General features: G+C 40.4%; 1 protein-coding gene across 6 annotated transcripts in view; it reads right to left on the minus strand.

Moving 5' to 3' along the window:
* Nucleotides 1–4,491: 4,491 nt before the first annotated feature.
* Nucleotides 4,492–14,016, minus strand: part of SLC25A27 (solute carrier family 25 member 27) — a 114,489-nt gene continuing 104,964 nt past the window's right edge. For 5 of the 6 annotated variants that reach the window (XM_053284075.1, XM_053284074.1, XM_053284077.1 and 2 more), the window contains 3 exons: nucleotides 13,314–13,406; nucleotides 7,046–7,148; nucleotides 4,492–5,122 (listed from right to left, as the gene is read on the minus strand). In XM_053284075.1, the coding sequence (XP_053140050.1) occupies nucleotides 5,051–5,122; nucleotides 7,046–7,148; nucleotides 13,314–13,406 (268 nt within the window). In that variant the 3' untranslated portion in view covers nucleotides 4,492–5,050. The remainder of the gene's footprint in view (nucleotides 5,123–7,045; nucleotides 7,149–13,313; nucleotides 13,407–14,016) is intronic. The other variant, XM_053284073.1, reaches the window with a different exon arrangement.

Here is a 14,016-nt window from a genome sequence, read left to right on the forward strand (position 1 = left end):
TTAAAATAAGGAAGTGGGCTCCATTTGTTCTTCTTAGAACCAGTGTTCCCTGTAACAGAGAAACTCGGATGTTGTTAACTACAACTCACAGCATCCCCAGTCAAAGACCATAGCAGCTGAGGATGCGGGAGTTGTAGACAACAAAATCTGGAACTCCTGATTACATGGAACACTGCTTAGAACTACTTGTTTCAGTACTAGATATGAATTAGGGCATCTTGGGGGTCAAAGTACATGTGACACAGGAGATCCAGCCAAAAATCTCCCAACAACTTTATATATTATTAGTATTTCAAAGCAGCCATGGGGGACTGCTGATTTGATTGGGAAAGTCAATCAATTTTTTGTGGGGGTGGAATTCACCTTTTTCTTTGTGCTATATTCTAATATAAAAGCTCTTCCCCATGAAGCTCCTGTTAGCCCCACTATGAAGGAAAAATAGATCTCTATGTTATAACTTCCTTTTAACTAGCAAGAATGATAGGAAATGGGGGGTGGGATTTTGATTGGAGAAATTCCGTGCCACTTTTCCAGATAAAATAAGCCATGACTCTTTTTATGTAAGAAAAAATATATAATAGATGGCTGGGGTGGGGGCTCAGGAAATGTTGGCTCAGTTCACTAACCAGACAAAAAAATTTTTTACCCATTAAGCTAGGTTGGTTTCACTTGTCAGGCATCATTTTTCACTCATCACGGACAAGTAGATTAGTGGATTTCCTGAGCCCTGATCATAGATCTTCAACATCATGTCTATTGTGGCCGCCAGTCTATTAGAGCATTTCACAAAATGACACCAGGATGTTGTTATGGCCAGCACCCTTGGTTGGGTGAAAGGCCCAGCTGGGATAAAGTACACGTTCTCGGCTGGTACACTCCTCTCCCCCTCCAGTGATGTTATACACATGACAATGTTTCCTAGACTGGGGGCTTTACTGTGTGAGGAAGTGGTGTACGTTAGGACATACAAGCGTAAATAAGCATAAATTGCAGTAAAGCATAAATTGCAGTAAGTTCACATTACTCTTTCTTATTATGGTTGCTTACTTCCATTATGGTTTTTCAAACATTGGTTTGTTCACCCAGCGGGCTCCCCACAATCCATCCTTCCCATTTCTTGCCAATAGGCTCCTGCCAGGGGCGTAGCTATATTTGAACGAAAGGGTTCAAAGAACACGGGTCCCCAGCTCCTGAGAGCCCTCCAGCTCCACCCCTCCCTATTTTCTGCATTATCTCCCTCACACTGGGCGGCCGCCAGAGAGAGTTCTGAACACGGGCCTCCTCTCCCCTAGCTACGCCCCTGGCTCCTGCTTCCATTTGGCGTATTCATTTGTGCCCAGGTAGTGAAGAGAACGGTGGGGGGTGGGGGGAGTACATGTGTGGTGCCTGCGGATCCCTCCCAAATGTAATTTTCTGTCTTTTAAAAATTCTTATTCCCCCCCCCCCGTGTTTTTGCACAACAATAACTGCATGCTAGATCAATGGGAAGCTTCAGCTAGTGTAATGGAGCACTAACTCCCAAACCATATTTGTGATCTCTCTGGGATGGGGATGGGGTGGGAAGCTTCCCCCTGGAATGGAAGTACTTCTTAAGATCTGGGCGCTTTCCAGATTAGACCCTGCAATGGGGTCATATTGTATCTCGGAAGTGTGTTTCCACACTTCCTGTGTTGTGACACCGCAGTCCCTACGCAGACAGCAGGGTGCCGTTCACATTTCCAATCCCTTGTTTTGAATTTAATTGCTGCGATATAGAGCTAGGACATCATATATCCGGCGTAAAAAAGTTGCTGTTTTTTTTGGGTTGTTAGTTTCTGCGAGACTGCTCCCCCTGCTGTTTATGTTTTGAATGTGACTTGCCTGAACAGAGGCATTTTGCTGCTGTTGAGCAGCTTGTCTGGAAAGTACTATGGTGACCACAACTACATGTCATACTCCAAATGTGGGTGCATCTTAGTTTTATTTAAGGGCATTATAATACTGTTTTAGCAATTGTCTTTTCAAACCCCTTCCTAATGATTCCAAGCATGGAATTGGCCTTTTTCACAGCTTCTGAAAAATGAATGCAAATTTAATATCAATGAAACATTCCTCATTATTGGTACCCATTTCTGTCTTTCCATCAAAGTTCATTATTATTTTTAGCACAAGAGTGTTGAGTTTCTTTTCACAGCTCCCTCCACCAGTGGTCCTTCTAATTTTTTTCATCTCTGTGCAGAATGAGTTTTGTTCTAGGCGGCAGTATCAAGGCAGTGCGTGCGCTTATGTGCATTCAGAATGGGGCCTTCCTGGTTCAACCTGAGCGGGATCTAAAATGAACTGACATCCAAAAACTTGTGAGCACGCGCACGTACGCACGCCTTAGAGGGAACAGTGCCCCCTGCCCCTATATTTTTCAACAGTCATTTAGATCTAGCAGATTTTTAAGACATGTGGACTTGTTGGCATTTTAGATTTTATTTTAGCTCTTATAAAATGTATTAGACATTTAATTGTGCCTTCTGTGTTCACAAATATGTCTCAGTTTATATACTTACGTTTAAGTATATAGTAAGTACATTTTTATTTTATCCTTCCACTGAGGAGCTCTGCACATGTTCTCCTCCTATGCTCCACACCCCATTTTATCCTCAGAACAACCCTGTGAAGTAGGTTAGGCTGCGAGTACATGACTGGCCCAAGTGCACTTCATGGCTGAGTAAGGAATTGAACCCTGGGCCTAGTCCCACATTCTAGCTACTTAACCACACTGATTCTCATAGACATTATTAAATATGGCACAAGAAACACATTTTATAAGTCGAATGAACACGCTGATAAGTATACAAAAATAGCACTATTAGGAAATGGTGGTATCAGTCCTGAACACTTGCAGCCCAGTAGATAACTCAGTTAATAACAACTAGGCTAACTGAACAGTAGTGAAATCCTGAGTAGGTTTACTCATAAATACATCCTATTGAGGTCAATGGGGCTTACTCCCTAATAAGTGTATTTAGGATTGCATTGTAAGGTAAAGATTTAGAGCTGTGATCCTTGTATACATGAGAGTAACCCCACTGAACACAGTGTGGCTTTTTAGTAAAAATGCATTGGGTCAGGCTGCACATTAGTGTAGACCTATTTGACTTAATAAAGCTAAATGAGTTTAAATTAAAGTACACTGGCTTAGCTAGAATGTAGACTGGCCAATTTACCTCATGAGTAAATCCTTTTAAAACAAATAGGATCTCAATCTCAGTTTATTTGAAGTGATTTACACTATTTTCAGTTTGATAGGATTGCTGAGCAACTGAAGGTAAAATTTATATTGCTGGCACCAGAAAAGAATAATCATATTTTCCTATTAAAAGTGACATTGTGCTTTGGGGGGAAGGTTCTGTTCAGTGTAATAATACTACCTCCTTTTATTGTGCATTTTCCCATTGTATTGTACTTTATTCTAGTACAGGTGGCCCTCATTAATTGAGGTTTCACATATCCATGGATCATGCAGGACTGCAGAAATCCACTAGTCTGTAATGAGTGAAAAATGATGCCGAGTGAGTGAAAAATGTCCTGATGAGCAATATATCAACGTAGCTTGATGAATAATTTATTTCGCCTGACTGATAAACTGAGCCAACATTTCTTCACCCCTGCACGGATGGATCTTAGAGATTCAGTTTCATTTTCCGCGATATTAAAAACAGGCAATTCTTCACCTGTCCGCGGTTTTTGGGCCACGGGAAGTGACTGCTGGTGGCATTTCCTGTCCAGAGGCAGTGCGGAAGCATTTTGTGGCTTGTGCTTATAAATAATAATAATAACCTGTGAAACATCTTCCTGTTTGTGGAGGCGGGGGCATTGCTGGAGAGCTAGAAAGTAAGATACTGTGCTGTACTACTTTTATTTCTACTTCCCTCCTACATTTTTTTGTGATTTTTGCCCCCCTCCCCCCCCCCAAAAAAATTATGCAGGAACCTAATTTCCCTTCCCCATTCCCATAGAGTTAAGGATTCATTATTAATGGTTTCTGTATTCTCAATTGCAGGCAGGAACGGAACCCCTGTGAGGAATGAGGGCCTCCTGTATGTCATCCTGATTAAAATTGCTCTGTCCTAGTCCTTGGTAGCCTGGTAGACAACATAGAATTTTGAACTAAAGATGCTATGCTGCTATGTTTTCACCAGCCCTTGCATGCTTGTCCAGAAGCAAGTGCTCTGGAGTTCGGCTGGCTTTCACCCAAAATAAGTAGGCGTAGGGTTGCAGTCTTAAGGTGTTTGTTTTTAATGAGATGCAAAGCAAATTTCATTCATAGGTGGAACCAAGTCCAAAGGCTGGTGTTTTTATAAAGTGAATAAATAGTTGATTGGCAAAATAAGTAGAGCATATATCTCTATATTTCACTAGCATATACATGGGGCCCAGTCATCTATAGTCTTAATCTGTTTCAGCAGTTTGTGGTTAGCACTTGGCTTCTGAAAGAAGTAGGCATATAGTCACTGGTGATACACTTTCTTCTAACAAGTCCATGTAAATTTAATACTGTATCAACGAAGCATTCCTCAGTAATAGTATAACCTTTTTTTGTTATAGACCCCTTTCTGTCTTTCCATCAAAGTTCATTGTTGTACGAAGGAAACAACTTTTGGTGACCATGGCTTAGTCTGCAGTGTGTTATTGTTTGGCCATTAGGCTTTAGTAGGACTGCCATTTCAGAGCAATTACAGTTTTAGTTTTAAATTTACTTGAAATAGTACCGGCTGCAAATCACAATCTTAGCTAATAGCTCATATTTAAAGGATGTTTTGCCCAAACTGGGCTGACTAAAGACCTGACAGAATAGAAAATATGAAGCTGCGTAGGGCAGACAATGACAGCTCAACATACTGCCTATAAAGCTGCAGTCCTGTGCATATTGTATTTACCATTGAGTCAGTCTTACTGAACTTACTTTTGTTTAGGATTAAGCTGCAAATCTCTGAAAACTATCATCCATGCAGAGCCTTATACACATGAAAGTTCTGTTGAAGGCTTAACATAATGTACAATAAGAAAATATACATTCCTAAAATGAACTAATTCCACTGATTCTTCTGATTTGTTCATAGGTGAGCCAAAAGACCAATGACCAGGGTGCCTGTAAAAAAACAACAATTATCTTAAATGAGAGATAAAATATCCATTATTATTTTTAAGTCTGTATTGTAATTCTTTTTTGTATTTTGAATTATATTTTATTTTTCTGTAAATTGCTTTGGGTATCTTTAACAGAAAAATGGAATACAAATAGTATTAATAAATATTCTTTAGGAATGAAAAAATATCAGTTGAATAGTGAGCCTTTCGCTCAACTGGTTAATAAGGTTTTTAGGGAGATTAATACATTCAGTTTTCAAAGTATTGTAATGAAAGTGTTGTAGTCATTCTGATAGTAAGACATGAAATTGTCATAATAAACATAATGGTTGACATGCCACGCATTATACCACGGGCAGATCACCATTTGCGCTGCTGCAGGCGTCTAAAACAACGTTGGCGCTGTTGCACAAAAACACTCTTGCTTGAATATGGAAAATTGTGAAATTGCACTTTCGTGATGCTATGGCTGTTATTTACAGAGATTGTAGCATTGTGCAAACATAATTGTGAAATTGTATGTATTTGTGTAAGAGCACTCTTGTGCAACAGTGCCGGTGTTCTAGATGCCTGCAGCAGGTGGGTGGTGCAGAACTGCCTGTGGTACTTTGTGTGGCATGGTAGCCGATATCAGTTGGGATAATCCTAAAAATCTCAATTTACTTCATTAGTTTTCTCAAGTAACTCCTTTCATAGTTATGGATAACATTTTGAGTATGTATGTAGGCAGCCCTTGTTATCCACGGGGGTTCCATTCTTGGCTAGGGATGTGCTCGGAACCAGCGGGCTTGCTACTTCTGCCTACTTCTGGTCCAAAGAGTGGATGGGTCGGCAGGGAGACATGCTGCCACCCCGCCGGACTTGTGGGGGAAAGTGGAGGGAGGGGTAAGTGCACTCTCCCTCACCCTCAAAGTTATCCCACCCCTGCTGTCGAACTTTCAAACTGGCCAGTGTTCGATCCTGTTCGGAGGTCCGTAAAAGGGCCTATTCTCGACTATAACCACGGATAATGAGACTTTGAGTCAATGGGAATCGGGGGGATAGGTTTCTGGAGGTGAAAAAAACGGCTTTTAAAAAACAGAAATAAAGCCCCATTGCATGTCAAACACATCTCCAGCTGTCCAGCAATGCCTTCCCAATTCCGCCAGTTTTGGCTGATGCACGCGCATTGGACATTTGCTTGGTGATGCTGAACAGGGCTGCAAGGAGGAATCCTGCAGCCCTGTACCCACACACTTTGGGAGAGCACCAGCGAGGGGAAAGTGGCAGGACAGGGATGGGCAGGTAGGAGGCACCCTCCCTGTCCCTTAAAGTAGCCCCCCCCGGCCTCCAAACTGGCTCAAATGCCAGCATTTTGAACTGATTCAGTGCTCCAGAAAAGGTGCACCAAGCCAGTTCCATGCACATCCCTACCCAGGATAGGCAAATTTTTTAAACTGCGTATAACGGGATCAGGTCTACATTGCCTGACCGCAGATACGCAAAACTGCCAGTAAGGTTAAGCAATTGGGTGTGGGCTACAAGCTTGCATGCTCTTTTTCTCATCTCCTCCCTCCTGTTCATTAAGCTGATTGTAAGAAGAACAAGAGAATTGCCTCTCCATAAGGAAATGGAAAGTGGGGAGTAGCAAGTGTTCTACCCTCTGGCCCACTCCCAATTGCTTAGCTATAGTTAAAAGTCAGGAACCTTGCATGTGAACTGGCCATATAGAATGAAATGCAACCACTATTACTCAGATGACATTCACGTTGTTAATGATATGTAAATACTCTGCTTAAAAGTGAAAGTTGGGAATGAGACTGGTGGGTATGCAGGTCAGATGTCAATATGCAAAAGATGTTTTGTTGGTTTGTTTAATTTAAACCCTTTGAACCCCAAGGTCTGCAGTTCAAGTTGCTTAGCTGCAAACTTAAAGTAAATTTACCATTCGCATCCACGTTGGTACAAAACCTTTGTAGAGAGACATAAAACCTTCACTTTGAATTGCCTGACACAAGCAGTCAGTGGAAGACTTATACAGCAGACCCCTAGTATTAAGGAAAGATAAGTGAAATGGGGATTATAATACACTTGTGTCACGAAGTTAATTAAAAAAACCAACTATCGGTATTCCTTCCCATAGTGCCAATAATACATATTGTTGCAAATCCATTGAACGAAATAATACAATATTTGGGATTAATTCAGTCATAACAGTAATATTATCATAAATGTTGGTTAATATTAGCCCTGCTAACTTGGCAAAGAGGCATCTTTTAACGTGGTGATTCTCTTTAATTAGCAGGAGGAGAGTAACTGGCCCTATCCACCCCAGCACAGTACCTCCAGTGACTGTTGCTGGTGTTAATCTCATGTTTCTTATTAGATTGTGAGCCCTTTGGGGACAGGGATCCATCTTATTTATGTATTATTTCTCTGTGTAAACCGCCCTGAGCCATTTTTGGAAGGGCAGTATAGAAATCGAATTGTTGTTGTTGTTGTTATTATTATTATTATTATTATTATTATTATTTGTATGCAAATTATTATGTATCACTTAATTGTCAAAAGCAGACAGGATTAAAAATAGGAACTATGAGGAGTTCTGATTCACTTTCCAACAAGAAAATGAAATTTTCCACACAGGAAGGTTTATTGCAGGAGGCAATGTGTCAGAGTCACTATGGGCTGTCCTCATGGACTGCCTCTCTTTCCACTTTTCTCCTCCTTTATTCCATCCACACAGGAATCTTTTGTGTCAAAAAACTACGGGTTTTATCTTCCTGCCTTCTACGGGTAAATAAAACTACAGGTTTTATCTTCCTGCCTTCTACGGGTAAATAAAACTACGGGTTTTATCTTCCTGCCTTCTCCCTGCCTTCCTCTTCCCCTGCCCATCACTCTCCAGCCTCTCTTGAATCCTCCACCCATTTCTTCTCCCATGCCTACACACATCCCTTCTTCATTCTCACCCATCCAGGAAAACTTTATGTCTGTATGTGTGGTTAAGGTCACATTAAGGTCATCTAAGGAGGTCTGTCTCCAGTTACCACCGGTTTGTCTGGTGGCGACTCAGAGGCGGGCCTTCTCTGTAGCTCCTTCTGGGCTGTGGAATGCACTCCCGGCAGAAATACGTAATTCAAGATCATTACTTGATCTTAAGTAATGACCGTAATTCAAGATCATTATTGTCCTTCAGGAGAGCCCTTAAAACCTATCTGTTTGGCCTGGCCTTCCAGGGTTTTAAATGAATGAAAAAATGTTTTCAATTGTTTTAAATGGTTGCCCTGGTTCTCCAGGGTTTTTTAGCTGCTGAATTGTTTAATTGGTTTTATTCTGTTTTTATAGTTTTGGTGTTAACTGGTTTTAATTGTTTTTACCTTGTTGTAAACTGCCCTGAGCCACTTTGGAAAGGTGGTATATAAATCAGAGAATTAATAATAATAATAATAATAATAATAATTATTATTATTATTATTATTATTATTATTATTATTATTATACTGGACAGGTCTCACCATATTGGACAGGTTTCACCAGAGGAGCCAGACAAAGAGTGCCTCTCCCATCAACAATATGGTGAGATGTAACTTTAATAAATCTATACCGGATCATTCGTCGCCCGGGTCAACAAGGACCACACCAGGTGCTATAGTCCATGGACATCTGGTGGCAAGTGGGCAACAGGACTCAGGATCTTCAGTTGAGCAACCAGGGCTGAAGACAGCAAAGATACTGAAAGAAACGTCGCTTAACCAAAAAAAATATACGAAAAATGCCAACAAGGAAATAATGATCTGCTATTACAAGTCTAGTCCAACTAGAAGAGGTTATTTAAAAAGAATGTACCAAATTTGGAAAGAAAAGCATCCAGATACAGAAATCACAGAACAAAGGCTAGCAGACCAGAGAAGATACATAATAAGAAATAAAGTATTCACAGGAGTTGAGCTGGAAGAACTGGAAAGAGCAACACAGGCTCAAGATATGGAAGAAGAATTACTACCAACTGAAGAAGTTGCTCAGGCGCAGGTGGAGGAGGTGTTGGAAATCGAGGATGCCACTGTTACTGAACTGTTTCAAAATCAAAACCAGGCAACCACCCCTTTGCCTTCACCTCAAAAACCCAAATGCCGTTTAACAGAAAAGCAACAAGAACTAAAGCAAAAAATAACTAAGCTCATGAACCAAACAACCACCAGGGTTCAACTTCCAGATCTAAAAACAGTTGCCAAAAAAAACTTGCTCAGGCATTAAAAGATGTCAATGCTGCACTTGCAGAGATAACAACCAAGAATTTGCAACAAACAAACCAACTAATGTACAGTGCAGCAACAATAAAAACACAAGAGCTCGGATATAAGATCAGTGGACCTGTAAAAGAAGAAAGCAGTACATCACCTAAATGGAAGATTAGATTAGAAAATAAAATCTCCAGGCTTAGATCAGATGATAGTAAATTGAAAGATATGAAAGACAAGAAGCTGAAGAATGAAAACACCAAACAGTATCTGATCCAAAAATACCACCTAGATTCAAGGAAAATTAGAAAAGTCCTGGAAATAATAAAGCAGCAAATAACAGCAGTGTCAAAGAAGATTAGCAGGTATGAAGCCAGAATTACACAACACAGGCAGAATCTCCAATTCCAGTCGAATCAGAGACGTTTCTACCAAAGCATAGAAGGAGAAACTGCAAGAAACCTAGAAACACCATATAAAGAAGAAACAGTGCAATTCTGGGGGAAATTATAGGACAATCCAATAGATTATAATAAAAAAGCAGACTGAATGAAAGAGGTCAAAAAATGTACCCAACAAATGCAAGATCTAATAATAACACCAGAATTAATAAGTGAAAGAGCAAAGAAAATTAAAAATTGGACTGCGCCAGGCGACGATGAACTGCATGGCTTTTGGCTTAAACACCTAACAAGCCTTCATAAACAACTATCAAAACAGTTCAATCACATTTTGCAAGGCGGTGATATTGAACAATGGCTAACAACTGGGAAAACTCATCTTATCATGAAAGACCCAGCAAAAGGTGCAGTTCCAAGTAATTATAGACCAATAACCTGCCTGCCAAGCATGTTCAAATTATTAACTGTAATAATAGCAGATGAAGTGATGCAACACTTATTAACTAACAAACAGCTTCCAGTTGAACAGAAAGGAAATTGCCCAAACACCAGAGGCACAAAAGACCAGCTGCTGATTGACAACATGATTTTAGAAGATTGCAAGAGAAGAAAAACCAATCTAAGTGTTGCATGGATTGACTACAAGAAAGCCTTCGATTCATTGCCTCACACATGGATACTAAAATGTTTAGAAACAACTGGTGTCAGCAAAAACATTCAGATATTTATTAAAAAAGCAATGAGCATGTGGAGTACACAGTTAACAATCAGTGGTGAGACACTTGGACAGGTTAGCATTAGAAGAGGCATTTTCCAAGCGGACTCACTATCCCCTCTGTTGTTTGTAATCGCCATGACCCCACTTTCACAAATCCTAAACAAAACAGGCCTCGATATAGCAATGGAGTTCGCTATACTATATAGCGATATAGCAATGGAGTTTGGACTAGACAAGTGTGCTGCATTAATCATGAACAGAGGAAAAATAAGAAAAACAGAAGGAATAGAACTGCCCAATGGAAGCAAGATCAAGAACCTGGAAGAGAAAGAACATTACAAATACTTGGGCATTCTCCAGGCTGATAACATCGCACACACTGAAGTTAAAAGAAAAATGGGAAGTGAATACATCAGGAGAGTCAGAAAAATCCTAAAGTCCAAACTCAATGGCGGGAACACCATACAAGCCATAAACACCTGGGCTATACCTGTTATCAGATACACCGCAGGAATAATAGACTGGACGCAGGCAGAGCTAGAGACGCTAGATCGTAAGACCAGGAAAATCATGACCATCAATCATGCTCTGCACCCCCGCAGTGATGTAGATAGGCTATACCTCCCTCGCAGCTCAGGTGGAAGAGGAATGCTGCAAGTCCATCAAACAGTAGAGGAGGAGAAAAGAGGCCTTGAAGAATATATCAAGGACAGTGAAGAAGATGCACTTCAAATGGTCAATAATGCGAAACTATTCAACACCAATGAAAGAAAGCAGGCCTACAAGAAAGAACAAGTCAAGAACCAAGCAGAAAAATGGAGAAATAAGCCCCTGCATGGTCAATATTTGCACAATATAAGTGGAAAATCAGACATCACCAAGACCTGGCAATGGCTTAAGAATGGCAACTTGAAGAAAGAAACAGAGGGTTTAATACTGGCTGCGCAAGAACAGGCACTAAGAACAAATGCAATAAGAGCAAAAGTAGAAAAGTCAACAACAAACAGCAAGTGCCGCCTTTGTAAAGAAGCAGATGAAACAGTGGACCACCTGATCAGCTGTTGTAAGAAGATTGCACAGACTGACTACAAACAAAGGCATGACAAGATAGCAGGGATGATACACTGGAACATCTGGAAAAAATACAAGCTACCTGTAGCCAAACATTGGTGGGACCATACAATTGAAAAAGTGGTAGAAAATGAAGATGTAAAAATATTATGGGACTTCCGACTACAAACAGACAAACATCTGCCACACAATACACCAGATATAACTGTAGTTGAGAAGAAAGAAAAACAAGTCAAAATAATCGACATAGCAATACCAGGGGATAGCAGAATAGAAGAAAAAGAAATAGAAAATATCACCAAATACAAAGATCTACAAATTGAAATTGAAAGGCTGTGGCAGAAAAAGACCAAAATAATCCCAGTGGTAATTGGCGCCCTGGGTGCAGTCCCAAAAGACCTTGAAGATCACCTCAACACCATAGGGGCCACAGAAATCACCATCAGCCAATTACAAAAAGCAACTTTACTGGGAACAGCCTATATTTTGTGACGATATCTATAATAACCAACAGTATTGATGATAAAATTCAGCCATCCCAGGTCCTTGGGAAGGACTCGATGTCTGGATAAAACAAACCAGTCAATAACACCTGTCTGTGTAAACAAGAAATAATAATAATAATACCTGAGAAAAGTGCCAAAGTTTTTTTTGAACCCTAACCCCAGTCCTACACTTAAACCTATGCATAGCCCAATGCTAACCTAACCCTCATGTTAATGCTAACCCTAACTCAAGCATGACTCTCTCGCTAACACTAATGCTAAACCTAATTGTAACCCATATCCATTCTTTTCCAGTAGGAGAGTTTTCCTGCATTTTCCAGGAATGAAATGAATTTTTCCAGTTTTTTTCCATTTGTGGGGTAGTCTGAACAAGGTCTGGACACCACCTGTGCAAATGGCATGATTCTATCTTTTATCATTCAGAATTTTAAAATTTCATGTCAGAACTTTCATGTCAGTCAATGAGGCCCAAGGAGAGAGACACAGACAGGAGGATATGGGTTGCTGCGGGGGGGACCGGGACCCAGAGCTAAAGATTGGGCACCCTAAGACAATAACCCAGAGACATTGTGGTTATAGAATGTAAAGTGTTGAGCAAATTTTTTTGTTTTGTGCAAAGGTGCATTGATGCAAATAATGCATACAAACATTTTTGTTTTAAGTGCGTAACAAGGCACATGTGCCTGGGGGAAAAGCCCCCAGAACTAAAAGAACCAGCAGTCCACCCCCCAGAACCAGCCACGTATGTTATGGCTGGTGTGTCTGCAGGGTTGTACAAATACAAATAAACACATATATGGTATAAATCATTGTTTAAAAACAAAAGAGTGAAGGGTGAGCATGAGGGAAAACTCCAGCAGCCTAGCTAGGTGACCAAAAGTGGACTGTGGACTGCAGAGGTGTGCTGAGGTGCAGAATGGAGGCCTGTGCCAGGTGGAGCCGTCACTCTCAAAGTGAATTTCCGGCCAGTTAGCCACACTTTCACAGCACATGCTTCATCTGTCCACGCAGCCATTCCTACTTCCACAATAGTCCACCCTAATTTTTCAGGACAGTTTAAAAGTACTGCATTTTCAATATGGAGTTTTCATGCATTGAATGGCTAATCGACATGAAAAAACACAGGAAGGGCTGTACACCATCTGGACACCCCACAACTGTGACAGTCAAGCTGCTATAAATCCCCATTTGGAAAACTTCAGTCTTCAGTCATTCCTTACTGAACATTTGACTCAGGAACTCAGTTACCCCCAACAGCAGAACAATTTTTAGGTACCTTCCCTGTTTATCTCTTGGTTGATTCATTATTCGGGTTTTGATAACATCAGCAGGAGTCCCCAAAACAGCAGCTACCAAGCCGGAACATCCACTAATAAACAAACATTTGAACAAACAGCACATGAAGGTTTTAGGTTTGCATGTCTTCAGAATGCACTAGAGTTTTAGTTCCAAGAACAAGGCTACTGTGATGTCAATACTAATTGTCAGCATATTGGTTGTCGTGAGTTGCAAATGTATCCTGCTTGCATAATAAATGGAAGATATATTGGCCTATAGTGCTGGTATCATTTATTTGATTCAGTACCAACAGTAAATTTACCCAGTCCTAGACATCTCACTCTGTCACTGGAGCACAGATTTGCACTAATTATGTTACTAATTTAAAATATTAAGGTTGTCATTTATTTGCTTTTAATCAGTTAATTCAGTAACGATATAGATAACTGCATTGTGAATACTGTTCTAGGAGTTGACTGTTGATTTCCTTCTCTGTTCACTTCTGTGCTTCTCCTCTTGCCCTCTTCTCTCTATGGCCTCAGCACAGTGATAATACTTATAATAGTATATTATACATCTCTAATTAAATATTCTCATTTTATGTGCTCAATTAATGAATGCTATTTCTACTTATTATGTAATGATTTCAGCCTTAATCACACCCAGAAGTATCAGCTGACAAAGTGTTTAGTAATGGACTG

Source organism: Hemicordylus capensis, chromosome 1 (genome assembly GCF_027244095.1).
Source record: "Hemicordylus capensis ecotype Gifberg chromosome 1, rHemCap1.1.pri, whole genome shotgun sequence".
NCBI classification, from domain to species: domain Eukaryota; kingdom Metazoa; phylum Chordata; class Lepidosauria; order Squamata; family Cordylidae; genus Hemicordylus; species Hemicordylus capensis.